This window comes from Pongo pygmaeus, chromosome 10 (genome assembly GCF_028885625.2).
Source record: "Pongo pygmaeus isolate AG05252 chromosome 10, NHGRI_mPonPyg2-v2.0_pri, whole genome shotgun sequence".
In the NCBI taxonomy this organism is placed as follows: domain Eukaryota; kingdom Metazoa; phylum Chordata; class Mammalia; order Primates; family Hominidae; genus Pongo; species Pongo pygmaeus.
The window spans coordinates 6,792,404-6,810,924 of NC_072383.2; the positions used below are offsets into that span (position 1 = coordinate 6,792,404).

Here is an 18,521-nt window from a genome sequence, read left to right on the forward strand (position 1 = left end):
TCCTGATTAGATGGGACTAAAATTTCCCTTTACATTATTGCCCTTTTCTGATTTTGTTATCAAAGTAATTCTGGCCCCATAGAATAAGTTGAGGAGTGCGCTCTCTTCCTATTTTCTGGAATAGTTTGTATAAAATTAATATGATCTGCACTTTGAAAGTTTGGTGCTACTTGCCTTGACGATGTCATTTTTTTTAAATAAAAAATGTTTTGGCAGGCCTCAGTGGTTCACGCCTCTAATCCCAGCACTTTGGAAGGCGGAAGCAGGTGGATCACCTGTCAGGAGTTCAAGACCAGCCTGACCAACATGTTGAAACCCTGTCTCTACTAAAAATACAAAATTAGCCAGGTGTGGTGGTACATGCCTGTAATCCCAGCTAGGGAGGCTGAGGCAGGAGACTTGCTTGAACCTGGGAGGTGGAGGTTGCAGTGAGCCGAGATCATGCCATTTTACTCCAGCCTGGCCAATAAGAGTGAAACTCCATCTCAAAAAAAAAAAAAATTTCTGGCCAGGCACGGTGGCTCACACCTACAATCCCAGCACTTTGGGAAGCCGAGGTGGGCGGATCACCTGAGGTCAGGAGTTTGAGACCAGCCTGACCAACATAGCGAAACCCCGTCTCTACTAAAAATACAAAAATTAGCTGGGGGTGGTGGTGGGTGCCTGTAATCCTAGCTACTGGGGAGCTGAGGCAGGAGGATCGCTTCAACCTGGGAGGCGGAGGTTGCAGTGAGCCGAGATCGTGCCACTGCACTCCAGCCTGGGCAACAGAGCGAGACTCCATCTCAAAAAAAAAAAAAAAGAAAGAAATAAAAAATAACTTCCAGCTGGGCTTGGTGGCTCACGCCTGTAATCCCAGCACTTTGGGAGGCCGAGGTGGGTGGATCACAGGGTCAGGAGTTCGAGACCAGCCTGGTCAATATGGTGAAACCCTGTCTCTACTAAAAATACAAAAATACAAAAAAAATTAGCCAGGCGTGGTGGCGGGCACCTGTAGTCCCAGCTACTCCGGAGGCTAAGGCAGGAGAATGGTGTGAACCTGGGAGGCGGAGCTTGCAGTGAGCCAAGATCACGCCACTGCACTCCAGCTTGGGCGACAGAGCGAGACTTCGTCACAAAAAAATAAAATAAATACAAAAAGTTAGCCAGGCATGGTGGTGGGCACCTGTAGTCCGAGCTACTCGGGAGGCTGAGGTAGCAGAATCGCTTGAACCCAGGAGGCGGAGGTTGCAGCGAGCCTAGATGATGCCACTGCACTCCAGCCTGGGCGACAGAGCAAGACTGTCTCAAAAAAAAAAAAGCAAAAAACAAAAAAACAAAAAATTTCTGCCTATTTTAAAATAGATACAGGATCTTGCTATGTTGCCTAGGCTGGTCTTCAACTCCTGAGTTCAAAAGAGCCACCCTCCTCGGCCTCCCAAAGTGCTGGGATTATGTGCGTGAGCCACTGTGCCTGTCTTATGATGTCATTCTTGACTTTCTTTTCTTCTCATACCTCACATCTAATCAATTTGCAAATTCTGTTCACTTTACCGTTAAGTTAAATACAGAAACCAGGCCAGGTACGGTGACTCATGCCTGTAATCCAGCACTTTGGGAGGCTGAGGTGGGTGGATCACCTGAGGTCAAGAGTTTGAGACCAGCCTGGGCAACATAGTGAAACCCCGTCTCTACTAAAAATACAAAAATTAGCCAGATGTGGTGGCACGCACCTGTAGTCTCAGCTATTTGGGAGGCTGAGGCAGAAGAATCACTTGAACCCGCGAAGCAGAGGTTGCAGTGAGCTGAGATGGTGCCACTGCACTCCAGCTTGAGAGACAGAACGAGACTCCGTCTCAAAAATAAATAAATATAAATACATACATACATACATAATCCAGCTATTTCTCTTTGCATCCGCCGCTAATACCATGGTCTAAGTTATCACCGTCTCTTGCCTGCGTCATTGCTGTGGCCTTCTAATTGGTCTAATTGGTTCTGCCCATGTAGCCATTTTAATATGTTAAACATGTGGGTCAGATGGTGTCACTCCTCTGCTCAAATCCTCCACTGGCCATCCATCTCACTCTAAGCAAGAGCCAAAGTCCCTATAGTCGGCTACAAGACATGATCTGGACACCCTGCTCTCTCTCTACTTTGCCTCGTCTCCCCTTTCTCAATCAGGTCCAGCCACAAGGCCCCCTTGGTGCTCCTCAGACACATCTAGTATGTCCCCATCATGGGGCCTTTGACCTGGTAGTTTGCTCTGCTTGTGAAATTCCCATACAAATCCATCCAACTGGCTCCTTATCACCTTGTCAGGGAGGCCCTCCTAAGGACCTTAAATAACAAATGTCTCCTGCATTCCCCATCTCCCTTACCTTGTTTTTGTTCTTCTTCATATTTATCACCTTGTAACTATTTAAGGCCTGAGTTCTACCACAAGAATACAAGTAGCAAGAAGGCAGGGATTTTGTCTACCTCTCCAGGAGCTAGAACAATAATAGATACCTTTTGACTCAGTGATAAATATTTTATTACATGTTTGACTCTTTGGATGTCAGTCAGCTTTTCTAGCTTTATTTCAGTGCATCTTTTCTATAATTAGCATGAAAAACAGCACCTGGCACACACCCTTGTATATAACTGACACTTAGTAACGAATGAATGAATGTTAACTCCAGGACTTTGCTTATATTTACTTAGTTCCCATCCTCTTCTTGGGACACCTTTATTTTTCTTCCCACTTTCCCCTCTTCTTTTCCCATTTCTACTCCTTTTTCTTATCTTTCTCACATTTCCTCCTGCTCTTCCTCTTCTCTCTCTAATCCTACTTCTTTAGTCCATTTCCTCTCCTGTCTTTCTCCAAACTCTCTTTTATCTCCTTACTCATTGTTCTCTCATATTCTCCTCTCACTCCTTTTTCTCCTATAGAACCATAAGACATCAGAACCCAAATTGGCCTTACATCTAATCTCTCTTGGCGGATATGGAAGAGGAGATACCACAAAATGGCATGATTTGCTTTAAGGTCACAGCTAGTTTAAGACCAAATCAGGACTAAATCTCAGGTTATCTCTTTCTTTGTCCTCTCTTCTCTCTCGCTCTTTCCTTTCTGCTTTTTTCCTGCTTCTCTTTCTTTTTTTAAATTTTATTTATTTATTTATTTTTGAGACAGAATCTTGCTCTGTCGCCCAGACTGGAGCGCAGTGGCACAATCTTGGCTCACTGCAACCTCTGCCTCCTGGATTCAAGAGATACTCCTGTTTCAGCCTTCTGAGTAGCTGGGATTACAGGCATGCGCCACCACACCCAGCTAATTTTTGTATTTTTGGTAGAGACGAGATTTCACCATGTTGGCCAGGCTGGTCTCGAACTCCTGATCTCAAGACCTCAAGTGATCCACCTGCCTCGACCTCCCAAAGTGCTGGGATTACAAGCATGAGCCACTGTGTCTGGCTCACTTTCTTTTATTTATTTATTTTTTTTGAGATGGAGTCTTGCTTGGTTGCCTAGGCCGGAGTGCAGAGATAGGATCTTGGCTCACTTGCAACCTCTGTCCCCTTTTCCTCCCTCAAGGTTCAAGCAATTCTCCTGCCTTAGCCTCCTGAGTAGCTGGGATTACAGGGGTCTGCCACCACGCTCTGCTAATTATTATTATTTTTTTAGTAGAGATGAGGTTTCACCATGTCGGCCAGTCTGGTCTCGAACTCCTGGCCTCAAGTGATCCGCCCACCTTAGCCTCCCAAAGTGCTGGGATTACAGTCCTGAGCCACCACACCCGGCTCTCTTATCTTTCTCAATACAGTGTTGGAATCAGACAAACTTGCATTTAGATCTCAGTTCCATCACAGACCGGTAACCTTCAACAAACTATTTAACTTCTGTATTCCTAAGTATCCTCACAGGTGAATTGAGACACTAATATGCACCTCATAGGGTTGCAAAGATCGAATAAAAATTTGAACAATCGGCCGGGTGCGGCGGCTCGTGCCTGTAATCCCAGCACTTTGGGGGACCGAGGCCGGTGGATCACGAGATCAGGCGATCGAGACCATCCTGGCTAATATGGTGAAACCACATCTCTACTAAAAATACAAAAATTAGCCAGGCATGGTGGCGCGTCCCTGTAATCCCAGCTACTTGGGAGGCTGAGGCAGGAGAACCGCTTGAACCCGAGAGGTGGAGGTTGCAATGAGCCGAGATTGCGCCACTGCACTCCAGCCTGGGCCATAGAGCAAGACTGTCTCAAAAAAAAATAAATAAATAAGATACAAATTTGAACAATCGAGGCTGCAGTGAGCTGTGATCGCATCACTGCACGCCACCCTGGGCAACAGAGTGAAACCATGCCTCTAAAAAAAAAAAAAAGTAAAAAATGAACAAATAAAGCACTTGGCGCAAAATAGAACAAATATGGGTTATTTTCTCATCCCTTCATCTTACATGTTTTTCCCTTCTCTCTAAAAATGATAAGCTTGGCCGGGCGCGGTGGCTCACGCCTGTAATCCCAGCACTTTGGGAGTCCGAGGCGGGCGGATCACGAGGTCAGGAGATCGAGACTATCCTGGCTAACACGGTGAAACCCCGTCTCTACTAAAAATACAAAAAATTAGCCGGGCGTGGTGGCGGGCGTCTGTAGTCCCAGCTATTCGGGAGGCTGAGGCCAGAGAATGGCGTGAACCCGGGAGGCAAAGCTTGCAGTGAGCCGAGATCATGCCACTGCACTCCAGCCTGGGCGACAGAGCGAGACTCCGTCTCAAATTAAAAAAAAAAAAAATGTTGCTCAGGCTGGAGTGCAGTGGCGTCATCTCGGCTGGCTACAACCTCCACCTCCCAGCTGCCTGCCTTGACCTCCTAAAGTGCTAAGATTACAGCCTCTGCCCGGCAGCCACCCAGTCTAGGAAGTGAGGAGCGTCTCTGCCCCGCCGCCCATCGTCTGGGAGGAAGTGAGGAGCCCCTCTGCCCGGCAGCCCCATCTGGGAAGTGAGGAGCGCCTCTGCCCGACCGCCCCGTCTGGGAGGTGAGGAGCGCCTCTGACTGGCCGCACCATCTGGGAAGTGAGGAGCGCCTCTGCCCGGCCGCCCCGTCTGGGGAGTGAGGAGCACCTCTGCCCGGCTGCCCTGTGTGGGAGGTGAGGAGCACCTCTGCCTGGCTGCCACCCTGTCTGGGAGGAAGTGAGGAGCGCCTCTGCCCGGCCGCCCCGTCTGGGAGGTGAGGAGCGCCTCTGCCCGGCCGCCCCGTCTGGGGAGTGAGGAGCACCTCTGCCCGGCCGCCCTGTGTGGGATGTGAGGAGCACCTCTGCCCGGCCGCCCCGTCTGGGAGGTGAGGAGCGCCTCTGCCCGGCCGCCCCGTCTGGGAGGTGAGGAGCGCCTCTGCCCGGCCGCCCCGTCTGGGAGGTGAGGAGCGCCTCTGCCCGGCCGCCCCGTCTGGGAGGTGTACCCAACAGCTCCAAAGAGACAGCGACCATCGGGAGCGGGCCATGAGGACGATGGCGGTTTTGTTGAAGAGAAGTGGGGGAAGTGTGGGGAAAGGAAGGAGAGATCAGATGGTTGCTGTGTCTGTGTAGAAAGAGGTGGGCATAGGAGACTCCATTTTGTTCTGACTAGGAGAAATTCTTCTGCCTTGGGATGCTGTTGACCTATGGCCTTTCCCCCAGCCCCCTGCTCTCTGAAACATGTGCCGTGTCAACTCACGGTTAAATGGATTAAGGGCGGTGCAAGATGTGCTTTGTTAAACAGATGCTTGAAGGCAGCATGCTCTTTAAAGAGTCATCACCACTCCCTAATCTGAAGTACCCAGGGACACAAACACTGCAGAAGGCCGCAGGGACCTCTGCCTAGGAAAACCAGAGACCTTTGTTCATGTGTTTATCTCCTGACCTTCTCTCCACTGTTATCCTATGACCCTGCCATATCCCCCTCTCCGAGAAACACCCAAGAATGATCAACAAATACTTAACTTAAAAAAAAAAAAAAAAAGGTAAGCTTGGACCCGTCTCTACTAAAAATACAAAAATTAGCCGGGCGTGGTGGCGCGTGCCTGTAATTCCAGCTACTCAGGAGGCTGAGGCAGGAGAATCATTTGAGCCCAAGAGGCAGAGGTTCAGTAGGTCGAGACCACGCCATTGCACTCCAGCCTGGGTGGCAAGAGCGAAACCCTGGCTCAAAAAAAAAAAAAAAAAAAAAGATAAGCTCGGGGCGGGGAGGGGTGGATGCAAAAAAATAATAAGAAGTTTGGACTCATTAATTCCTTGCTTCCTTCAAACTTTGAATATTTTACTATGCCTTTGATTGCTTCTCCTCACTTTTGTTTCATCTTTTCCATTTATTTCTTCTTCTCTTCCTACTTTCTCTTTCCTTTCTGTGTTTCTGCTTATTTTCTATCACAAACCAAAATATGCGGACCATAAACTGCATCTGCAGTTCCTTTAGCCCTAACAGACTACGAGTCCTATTTCTCTTTATCTTTCTCTTTTTCACTTTCTTGTCTTTCCATTACTTATAAGTTTCTTAATTTTCCTGGGTTCAGTTTTTCCATCTGGAAAGTGGAGATAACAATTACTAGATCGTTGTATCAGATGAATTAAGTAATGCTCATGGCTTAACACAAAGGCCAAGATGTCATTAACTTTGACCTTCTGCAAGCCTGCTGTGAAATATAAAACACTACAGAAATGCTAGTTGTTTTTGTTTTTATTAAAGTATCATGTTGAATAGAAAGATGGTTTTGAGTTTGAAAAGCTCCAGATAAATCCTTGGATTTTTATGAGCCTCAATTTCCTTTTCTGTAAAATGAGAACAACATAGGGTTTTTTCCTCCCCAAGAAATTAAGAGTCCATGTACTGAAAGCATCATTCTACAAGTATTAATACATATGTAGTAATCATGGTAGAGGTTGTCCTGAAGTCACACTGGGACTATTTGTGAGGATTCAACGGAATAAAATTTTGAAAGATGTCTGACCAATAGTGAGCACTCAATACATGTTAGCTATTATTCTCTCTTTTATTTTTCTCACTTCTTTTCTCCTGCTCTTCAAAAAAGTGAGTGGTTGAACCACTTAGGTGATATCTGCTGCTAAAATTCTATTATTGATTATTGTTTGCTTCCTCTCTGCCCCTTATTTCCTCATCCTGTTTTTTTCCCCTCTTCTTCACTCCTTCCGTTACAGCTTTTCTCTTGCCTCAGGTACCCAGTGCAGTCCTGATCTCCAGCTCTCCAGCGGCTTAGAACAGACACAGAATGGGCCGGGACCAGGGACCCACCAGAGACGTCTGTATTTAGTGGCTGGCGCTCTTCCACTAATAAAGTTTTATTGAAATAAAGCATTTAAAAAGGCGCCCGTCATTCTTCCCCCAGCGACCAATCGGAGAGTAGAATGCCTGCGTCCCTCACTGGAGCTTCAGCTGTCGGAACGCGGGGGTGGGGCATGTCCTGCCGAAATTTGCGTCCTTAGAGCGGAAGTACGGCCGGAAGCCCACCATAGAGTTTAGTGGCCAGAGCGACTCTTCAGGGAGGTGGCAGGAAAGGCTTGGAACAGCTGCCGGAGGTGACGGAGCGGCGGCCCCGCCCGGTGCGCTGGAGGTCGAAGCTTCCAGGTAGCGGCCCGCAGAGCCTGACCCAGGGTACGACGAAGCAGTCGGCGGGAGCCCACGGTCGCTGGGCGGTGTCTTTAAGGGAGGGGGCGGAGCCACGTGTAAGCTTCATTGGGGGTGAGGTCACGTGGTTGTGGGCGCGTGCGGGGCAGCAATGGAGAGCTGAGGGAGCGTCGTCGTTAGGGTGGACACCATGCGACACACATTTCTCCTTTGCATCCTGTGTCTTGGGGTTCAATGGGGTGCACGTGATGGGGCTTGGGGTTAGGCCCAGGGGAGGGGGTGGGTGTGGCAGCCTTGTAAAGTGGCTGACTTTAGGATTCCTAGATCAGAATTCTAGACCGCTCTATGTCTGATTCCTCACCGCAGAACGGACTTAGTGCCTTTACAATCCAGTCCCTCAGCCTTGTGCTTCCCATCCGACCAGCCATCGGGGACCTCTAGCTTCACATCCTCTTTCCTTGCAGCTCTGGACATCCTGAGCCCAAGTCCCCCCAGCTCAGTGCAGTCATGAGTGCGGAAGTGAAGGTGACAGGGCAGAACCAGGAGCAATTTCTGCTCCTAGCCAAGTCGGCCAAGGGGGCAGCGCTGGCCACACTCATCCATCAGGTGCTGGAGGCCCCTGGTGTCTACGTGTTTGGAGAACTGCTGGACATGCCCAATGTTAGAGAGGTGGGTTGCTGGCTTGAATAGCCCTCAGAGAAGGGTGGGCAAAGGTTTGAATTTGAGAATGGGTGGGCAGGGCTCATTTTGTGATCCCATAACCGTTCAGTTGAACAAGAAAACAGTGATAATTAAATGCCAACTTGCAGAATTAACCAGTAAACAAGCAAACCAGCTTTCCTTTGGAGATAAGGGATCTGTAAAGCCCACTATTTTTCATTTTAAGCAAAAGAGCATGTTATTCAGAATAGAAAACCTGATTTCCAGCCGGTCTCCACCAGTGTAGTAGCTGTTAATTCTCATGTCACCTTGATCAGGTCACTTTTGTTTTAGGGCTTCAGCTTTCTCTTTTTTTTTTTTTTTTTGAAACGGAGTCTTGCTCTGTCACCCAGGCTGGAGTGCAGTGGCGCCATCTCAGCTCACTGCAAGCTCTGCCTCCCGGGTTCACGCCCTTCTCCTGCCTCAGCCTCCTCAGTAGCTGGGACTACAGGCGCCCACCACCATGCCCGGCTAACTTTTTTGTATTTTTAGTAGAGACGGGGTTTCACTGTGTTAGCCAGGATGATCTCGATCTCCTGACCTCGTGATCTGCCCACCTTGGCCTCCCAAAGTTCTGGGATTACAGGCTTGAGCCACCACGCCCAGCCAACTTTCTCTTTTAAAAATGGAGACAATACTGCTCCTCTGTTGTGGGAATGAAGTGAGATTATGGGAAAGTGTGAAGTCGGGTACAAGTGGAAAGTGAACATGTTAAATTAGCATGCCCTTTTCTTCCTTATGTGCAGCATATGCTAATCTATTCAAGTTAGCTAAGGGAGAACGTGTCTTTTTTCCCAAAGACACATGGCAAACTGCTAGGAACACAGCAGAGAGAACCGTTCACACAAAAGTGGCAGAGTTAATTTACAATCAGAGGAGGCAGCCTGAGTCCTGACATGCTGACAGTGGTATGTGGATAAACTGAGCTAAGTTGTTTGGGGCCTGTGGTTTAACCTTTTGGATCACTCTGTGATATGGCGAAAACTGGCTGACTTTTACTTGCTTTCATCTGCAGTGGAACTAAAGAGTATCAATCAAAGTGATGAAAAAGAAGCACTTGGCCGGGTGCGGTGGCTCATGCCTGTAATCCCAGCACTTTGGAAGGCCAAGGCAGGTGGATCACCTGAGGTCAGGAGGTGAAACCAATATGGCAGAATCCTGTCTCTATTAAAAATACAAACATGGCTGGGCACGGTGGCTCATGCCTGTAATCCCAGCACTTTGGGAGGCCGAGGCAGGCGGATCATGAGGTCAGGAGATGGAGACCATCCTGGCTAACATGGTGAAACCCCGTCTCTACTAAAAATACAAAAAATTAGCCGGGTGTGGTGGCGGGCGCCTGTAGTCCCAGCTGCTTGGAAGGCTGAGGCTGAGGTTGCAGTGAGTTGAGTTCATGCCACTGCACTCCAGTCTGGGCGACAGAGTGAGACTCCATCTCAAAACAAAAACAAAAACAAACAGGGCCGGGCATGGTGGCTCATGCCTGTTCTCAGCACTTTGGGAGGCCAAGGTGGGTGGATCATGAGATCAGCAGTTCAAGACCAGCCTGGCCAAGATGGCAAAACCCCGTCTCTACTAAAAATACAAAAATTAGCCGGGCGCGGTGGCAGGTGCCTGTAATCCCAGCTACTCGGGAGGCTGAGGCAGGAGAATCGCTTGAACCTGGGAGGCAGGAGGTTGCAGTGAGCCAAGATTGCACCACTGCATTCTAGCCTGGGCAACAGAGTGAGAGTCTGTCTCAAAATAAATAAATAAAACAAACAAAAGCTCATGTATCCCAGAACTTAAAGTATAATTAAAAAAAAAAAAGGGAGGCGGAGGTTGCAGTGAGCTGAGATCGCGCCACTGCACTCCAGCGTGGGTGACAGTGCGAGACACCATCTCAAAGAAAAAGAAAAAGAAGCACTTATTAAGTGGCTGTTTACTGCCCTTCTTATGGTCTGGGAATACAAGAAAAGTACCAGGCATGGAGCGTACCCTTCTGAAGCTTGCATCCCAGTTGAAGAGAGAAGATGAATGGATATAAATCTGGATTATTTATTTATTTAGCAAGTATTTCTTGCGAGGCAATTACTGCATAGCTCTGTGGGATACCAGAGACTGGGTCTATAATCTTGTTGAAAGATATTCTTAGGTAGCAGCCTTCTGCAAGGATTGATTAAGTGCCAGAATGAAGCTGAGCACAGTGGCTCACGCCTGTAATCCCAGCACTTCGGCAGGCCAAGGCAGGTGGATCACCTGAGGTCAGGAGTTCGAGACCAGCCTGGCCAACGTGGCGAAACCCTGTCTCTACTAAAAATACAAAAATTAGCCCGGTGTGGTGGCGCACGCCTGTAATCCCACCTGCTTGGGAGGCTGAGGCAGGAGAATCGCCTGAACCTGGGAGACGGAGGTTGCAGTGAGCCAAGATCACGCCACTGCACTCCAGCCTGGGTGACAGAGGGAGATTCCGTCTCAGAAAAACAAAAAAGTGCCAGAATGAGTGATCCGTGGTAGGAGGAGAGGAAATCTGGGTGGACTGGGCTGGGTGATGCAAGACAGTGTCCTGGTCAGGTGTGTCTGAAGCAGAGACCATAAATTTAGATGTCTTTCTAGGCTGTGCAGCTGTCAGAGATGAGTGAGGCTGAGGCAGGAGTCTGGTGAATTGGGGAGTACTGGATACTGCCTAGACATATTCCAATTTAGAAACATCAAACACTCTGAGGGCCAGGCAACATAATTTGCAGTGTCTGGTGTGTGTGTCTGTTTGACCCTGAAAACTGAATGTCTTCAACTCTGAATTTAGGGTAGGAATTGGATGGTGTATGGAGCAAGAGGGCATTGTGGTTTGGGAGAATAGTGTAAACAAAGGCCTGAAGGTGGAATTGAGCCCTTCCTGTGGGAAGAGTGATCAGAGAGGCAGAGAACTCCTTTTGGTGAGCCAGGAGAGTTAACATTGGCCGGGAAAGATGGGGCCAAAAAGTGGAATTCCAAACAGGGTAAGGCTGGGAGGGTGGAGAGGGAAGACTTCCCGTCATCTCCTTTTTCCTCATTCTCGCAGCTGGCTGAGAGTGACTTTGCCTCCACCTTCCGGCTGCTCACAGTGTTTGCTTATGGGACATACGCTGACTACTTAGGTAACCAGAGGGGTTGGTGCTCTGGAGTAATGGAGATGGGAGAAGGGCAATTTCTGGAGGGACTCAGAAGAAATTCCTGGGATATCCCACTTAGATCCCTGGGTACATAGGGTCAGGGTCAAGACCTGAATTGGCACTGAAAGTGGGAGGAGAGGGAAGGAGGCTAGGGCTTCCCAAAAAACTGAAATCAGGATTCCTTACACTTTGTCGTTTTTCCCTAGCTGAAGCCCGGAATCTTCCTCCACTAACAGAGGCTCAAAAGAATAAGCTTCGACACCTCTCAGTTGTCACCCTGGCTGCTAAAGTAAAGGTGAGTGGCAGTCCCCCAGTCCTACTGTCTAGAGCATCCTTTTGTATGTCCATGGGAGTCCACACTAGGACAGCCCTTGTCTAGACCATGGCTGCTTCCTGCCCTCCCCTCCTCCGAGGTCTGTATAGAAACTCCATTAGCAACTGTTTAGGCTAATGGTATTCTTAGTTTTCTGTGTTGTTTTTATTTTTTAATCAGCTTAAGTTCTAAATAAACATCTTTTGTGTTTTTGGTCAAAATAGCAACTAGGATGTTGTTCAGGTGTCGCTCAACAATACCTTCTTCCCCACTGCTGGAAACCGGGCTCTCTCCTGATGAAGTGCTAGGCTTCTCTTTGTTAGGATAAGAAATACATATCCCAGAAGTATCTCTGTATTCCTGTTAGGCTGTTTTTTGTCTAATATCACCACCCACCTCCCCAACCTGCCCAGTCTGCAGCCTCGCAATAGTTACTTGACTCTCAGTTGTCCTGGGGATTTAATTTAAACCAGGCTCTCTATTGAGAGATACCTCCAAAGGAATGCCTGTTGCAAGTAGGCAGAGTATAAATGATAAACAGTAACTCCAGACCTCTCCCACTTCCGCTTACTCCCCTATATCAAGCTGATCCTGACTAAGGACTGGGTGATACCCTGAGCTGTGGCTAAAGGAGTGACACCCAGGCAGATGTCATTTTCTCCCTCTGTGGTGTGTCAGGGGTGAGGGTGTTAGGGGAGCATTTTGTATTTTATTTAAGATTGTCCTTCTAATGGTGCTGTTTTTGAAGTGGGAATACTTTTATTTATTTTGCTTTAGAACCAGCCTCTTAGAGGAAGTGATTTAGGAATGGGGAGCGGAGGGCAGGTGGGCTGGGGCAGGGGAAAATGGAGGGAAGATTTTTGGAAGCCCTTCTCTGCTGCGGAGCCTCACAAATCCTGGCCTGATCTCCATGGCCCCAGTGTATCCCATATGCAGTGTTGCTGGAGGCTCTTGCCCTGCGTAATGTGCGGCAGCTGGAAGACCTTGTGATTGAGGCTGTGTATGCTGACGTGCTTCGTGGCTCCCTGGACCAGCGCAACCAGCGGCTCGAGGTTGACTACAGCATCGGGCGGGACATCCAGCGCCAGGACCTCAGTGCCATTGCCCGAACCCTGCAGGAATGGTGAGAACCGTATCCTGGCACTGTCCCCTTCCTTCTCACCCTGAGAAAGAGAAAGGTGCTTCAGGGTGAGAGAGGGCAGGAGCTGGGCTGGTCTGCAGAGGTGGAACCCAGGAGGATGAAGGGAAATGAGTTCATCCCTCCCAAGGCTTCTGGGGAATGCAGGAGTGGGGGAGGCCCTGGGAGGCGGCAGAAGTCAGTGTCCTTGATATCGTAGTTGGGGGAGGAAAAGGGAGTGGTACACTTGAGGGGATCCTAACCAGTAAGGTTGGTCGCCTGTCTTAGGCTAGACTCCGTCGATTGATCTGTAACTACCATTATCCACAGGCCGTGGACCTTTTCCTCTTTTTTATTTTCTTTGTGTCCCCATCTAACTTCAGGGTTTCTGTATTCATTAAGTCACCTCGTTTTCTCTTTAGCATCTCCTACCCTATTTTGTTTTCAGTTCCTACTCCCACTCTTGCACATCACTCCAGGCACTTCCTTATCCCTCTCTCACCACGCCGAGTGTCCATCCCACTCTTGCACATCACTCCAGGCACTTCCTTATCCCTCTCTCACCACGCCGAGTGTCCATCCCACTCTTGCACATCACTCCAGGCACTTCCTTATCCCTCTCTCACCACGCCGAGTGTCCATCCCACTCTTGCACATCACTCCAGGCACTTCCTTATCCCTCTCTCACCACGCCGAGTGTCCATCCCACTCTTGCACATCACTCCAGGCACTTCCTTATCCCTCTCTCACCACGCCGAGTGTCCATCCCACTCTTGCACATCACTCCAGGCACTTCCTTATCCCTCTCTCACCACGCCGAGTGTCCATCCCACTCTTGCACATCACTCCAGGCACTTCCTTATCCCTCTCTCACCACGCCGAGTGTCCATCCCATTCTTGCACATCACTCCAGGCACTTCGTTATCCCTCTCTCACCACACCGAGTGTCCATCCCACTGCTAGGAGTATTATCACAGGTGGTTTCTAGGTGCCCTGGTGAGGGTTCCCAACTCAGATTCAAAATGCCAGAAGCTGTGTTCTGGCTCTGTTGCTCAGGTTGGAGTGCAGTGGCACCATCTTGACTCACTGTAGCCTCCAACCTCCAGGGCTCAAGCCACCCTCCACCTCAGTCTCTCGAGTAGCACGGGACTACAGGCTCGTGCCACCACATCCAGCTAATTTTTGTATTTTTTGTAGAGACGGGTTTTTGCCATATTGCTCAGGCTGGTCTTGAACTCCTGCGCTTAAGCAATTCGCCCATCTTGGCCTCCTAAAATGCTGGGATTACGGGGGTGAGCTACTGCGACCTGCCTCTAGGGTTCTTTTTGAGTCAGTTTTCTGCGAGTCTGTGATCGCAGCCCTTGTCTGCTGAGACTTCTCTCCCCTGACTCCCGCAGGTGTGTGGGCTGTGAGGTTGTGCTGTCAGGCATTGAGGAGCAGGTGAGCCGTGCCAACCAACACAAGGAGCAGCAGCTGGGCCTGAAGCAGCAGATTGAGAGTGAGGTGAGCAGTCAGGGGAGCAGGCAGACCCAAACCCCTCCAGCCTGGGCCACTTGTCCTTTGCGGAGAGGATTTGGATAGTGGCTGTAGCAGACAACCAGATGAGCAGAGGCTGGAAAGTTCTGGAACCTTTCTTGCTATCCCCATTCCTTTCATCCTGGTAGGTTGCCAACCTTAAAAAAACCATTAAAGTTACGACGGCAGCAGCAGCCGCAGCCACATCTCAGGACCCTGAGCAACACCTGACTGAGCTGAGGGAACCAGCTCCTGGCACCAACCAGCGCCAGCCCAGCAAGAAAGCCTCAAAGGGCAAGGGGTGAGCCAGGGTAGCAGGAACTGCTCACTTCCCGGGTGCCCTGCTTTTACCCCAGGGACCTCACTGTCCTCATTTCCTTCAGTTATTTGCATGGGATTAGGGAGTGGGGGAGCCTCCAGGGGTTAGGGGATTCCCTGCATTCTCTCTCTCTTTCTCTCTCTTCTCCTTGCCAGGCTCCGAGGGAGCGCCAAGATTTGGTCCAAGTCGAATTGAAAGGACTGTCGTTTCCTCCCTGGGGATGTGGGGTCCCAGCTGCCTGCCTGCCTCTTAGGAGTCCTCAGAGAGCCTTCTGTGCCCCTGGCCAGCTGATAATCCTAGGTTCATGACCCTTTACCTCCCCTAACCCCAAACATAGATCACACCTTCTCTAGGGAGGAGGCAAATGTAGGTCATGTTTTTGTTGGTACTTTTTGTATTTTGTGACTTCATGTGTTCCATTGCTCCCCGCTACCATGCTCTCTCCCTTGTTTCCTTAAGAGCTCAGCATCTGTCCCTGTTCATTACATGTCATTGAGTAGGTGGGTAGCCCTGATGGGGGTTGCTCTGTCTTGAGTATAACCCACAGGCGTTTTTTCTACCACCCCATCCCTGCATGCCTGATCCCCAATTCCTATACCCTACCCCTGACCTATTGAGCAGCCTCTGAAGAGCCGTAGGGCCCCCACCTTTACTCACACCCTGAGAATTCTGGGAGCCAGTCTGCCATTCCGGGAGTCACTGGACATGTTCATCCTAGAATCCTGTCACACTACAGTCATTTCTTTTCCTCTCTTTGGCCCTTGGGTCCTGGGAATGCTGCTGCTTCAACCCCAGAGCCTAAGAATGGCAGCCGTTTCTTAATATGTTGAGAGATGGTTCTTTCTTGGCCCTGGCCATCTCGGGAAGCTTGATGGCAATCCTGGAAGGGTTTAATCTCCTTTTGTGAGTTTGGTGGGGAAGGGAAGGGTATATAGATTGTATTAAAAAAAAAAAGGTATATATACATATATCTATATATAACATGACACAGAAATAAATCTATGAGAAATCTATCTACCTGAACCGGGTATCTTCTGTGTTTGATACTTGTGGATGGGAAGAAGACTCATTCCCAATTCACTCAAGCACAGTGCTGGAAAATGAAGAGACCCAGATACTATTTGCTGAGTCCCTGGCTGAGGCCTAGATCCCAAGCTGTATGGCTTTGGACAGGTTGCTCAGCATCCATTCAGAAGTAAAGGGTATGGCTGGACGCAGTGGCTCACGACCATAATCCCAGCATGTTGGGAAACCAGGGCGGGTGTATCACTTGAGATCAGGAGTGTGAGACCAGTCTGGCCAACATGGTGAAACCCGTCTCTACTAAAAATACAAAAAAATTAGCTGGGTGTGGTGGCGCATGCCCATAATCCCCTAAGGAGGCTGAGGCAGGAGAATCACTTGAACCTGGGAGGTGGAGGTTGCAATGAGCCAAGATCATGCACTCCAGCCTGAGTGACAGAGTAAGACTCCATGTCAAAAAAAAAAAAAAAAAAAAAGGCCGGGCACGGTGGCTCATGCCTGTAATCCCAGCACTTTGGGAGGCCGAGGCGGGTGGATCATGAGGTCAGGAGATCGAGACCATCCTGGCTAACACAGTGAAACCCCATCTCTACTAAAAATACAAAAAAAATAGCCGGGCATGGTGGCAAGCACCTGTAGTCCCAGCTACTCGGGAGACTGAGGCAGGAGAATGGTGTGAACCCAGGAGGCGGAGGTTGCAGGGAGCCGAGATCGTGCCACTGCACTCCAATCTGGGCGACAGAGTGAGACTCCGTCTCAAAAAAAAAAAAAAATGGATACTTACTGAAAGGCACTGGACATGCAAATGATGGCCACTGTTTCTGCTCTCAAGGAGCTTGAGTTCAGCCTATGTCCTGCCACCTCATAGAATTATAAGGGAAAGAGTTGATCATGAACTTGAATTTTCACATCAGAACCACACAGAACTGTCAGATCTGTGGCAAGAAGAAGCCATTGGACTCCTGCCCTCTGTCCACTAGAGCTCTCCAGGAAATGTGCTAGAAGGATCGGAATCCATGGCCTAGAGTGCTGCCATGGACTCCTTAGATTTGGAGAGCTCTAGTGTGAGGGACACTTGAGCCTTCATTTGCATGTAAAGTGGTTGCCTTCTGAGGGTCCTGGGGTTGACAGCTGCTCCCCAGAGCTTGTGATGTTCTTTAGGTGGAGATTTAGGACAGACCACTCTTCATTGGTCCTAAAGCTATCAGTCATGGAATTAGAAAGTGGGAGTGGGGGCTGGGCACGGTGGCTCACGCCTGTAATCCCAGTACTTTGGGAGGCCGAGGCAGGCAGATCACGAGGTCAAGAGATCAAGACCTTCCTGGCCAACATGGTGAAACCCCATCTCTACTAAAAATACAAAAATTAGCCGGGCGTGGTGGCGTTTGCCTGTAATTCCAGCTGCTCGGGAGGCTGAGGCAGGAGAATTGCTTGAACCCAGGAGGCAGAGGTTGCAGTGAGCCAAGATGGCACCACTGCACTCCAGCCTGGCGACAGAGCGAGACTCCGTCTCAAAAAGAAAAAAGAAAGTGGAAGTGGGATCCTGCGTTTTTGGGTTTAGTTTTTTGTTTTTGTTTTTTTTTTTTTTTTGAGACGGAGTTTCGCTCTTGTTGCCCAGGCTGGAGTGCAGTGGCGCGATCTCGGCTTACTGCAACCTCCGTCTCCTGGGTTCAAGTGATTCTCCTGCCTCAGACTCCCGAGTAGCTGGGATTACAGGCATGTGCCACCATGCCCAGCTAATTTTTGTATTTTTAGTAGAGACGGGGTTTCTCCATGTTGGTCAGGCTGGTCTCAAACTCCGGATCTCAGGTGATCCGCCTACCTGAGCCTCCCAAAGTGCTGGGATTACAGGCGTGAGCCACCACATCCGGCCAGATCCTAGGTTTTTGATTACAAAGTGGCTAGGTAAGCTTGTTGTCTTGAGCGGGGCAGTGACTTAATGAAACCAGTCTAGGGAGCCCCATTTCAGTAGTTGAAACTCTTAGCTTCTCAGCTTTTCCCTAGACAAGCAAGACTTGATTCTCAGTCTCTGCCTCTGAAATAAACCCCTTCTTCCCACACCTGCCAGTGTGTAAAAGTTGCTAACTCCTGGTGCTTTGAGCCTGTCCTGCCACCCCTGCCCATGCTCCAATTTTCCTTTGAAACTTAGTGTCACCTTTACCTGTAAGCTGCTCCCGGCTAATGGTGCCATGACTTCCCCAGCCTCCCTTATTCTAGCCTTTAAGAATAGCTCTCAAGTCCAGTGAGGGCTAGGCTGGGACTGCCTGACTTCACCCAAAGAGGGAGGGGAAACCATTCACATCCCAAGGTTATGGGACAAAGACAAATGCCATTTGCCTTTGATTCACAGAAAGAAGGGTCTTGGCTGTGAAGGCATGGGGAAAGGACAGTAGATTATTTGGGCGGTGGTGAGGATCAGTTTTTGACCGGGAAATTGGGTTCAGGATTTAGGGATTCCATGTGTAACCAGGCCCAGGGCACCAGGAGAATCTTCCTAACGAAGAATCGTGTCATCCACTTGCACACTCACACACATGCTGATCCTTACTGGATAGCAATCTTGGATGATTTTAGGGCTGGTCACAACAGTTATCTATTACTATGTAATAAATTACTCTAAAACCATGCCTTAAAACAACATATAAATATAATCTGTTTCTATGGGTAAGGAATCGGCAGGCTGAGCTTAGTTTTCTGCTTAGGTTTCTCACAAGACTGGAGTCAAAGTGTTAACTAGGGCCATAGTCCTCCCAGGGTTCAAATGGGGAGGATTTGCTTCCCAGCTCGCTCAGTGGTTGTCAGCAGGATTCACTACTTCACAGAT

The 18,521-nt window shown here is 49.2% G+C and overlaps 1 protein-coding gene across 5 annotated transcripts in view; it reads left to right on the forward strand.

The window, feature by feature from the left end:
• The window catches only part of COPS7A (COP9 signalosome subunit 7A), a 32,378-nt gene extending 16,691 nt beyond the window's left edge, over positions 1 to 15,687 (forward strand). The window contains exons 2-9 of one of the 5 annotated variants that reach the window (XM_054444466.2): positions 7,342 to 7,580; positions 8,045 to 8,249; positions 11,320 to 11,395; positions 11,617 to 11,705; positions 12,644 to 12,846; positions 14,238 to 14,343; positions 14,505 to 14,656; positions 14,830 to 15,687. In XM_054444466.2, coding sequence (XP_054300441.1) covers positions 8,088 to 8,249; positions 11,320 to 11,395; positions 11,617 to 11,705; positions 12,644 to 12,846; positions 14,238 to 14,343; positions 14,505 to 14,656; positions 14,830 to 14,869 — 828 coding nt within the window. In that variant the 5' untranslated portion in view covers positions 7,342 to 7,580; positions 8,045 to 8,087 and the 3' untranslated portion in view covers positions 14,870 to 15,687. The other 4 variants (XM_054444465.1, XM_054444467.2, XM_054444468.2 and 1 more) reach the window with 4 other exon arrangements.
• Positions 15,688 to 18,521: the final 2,834 nt, after the last annotated feature.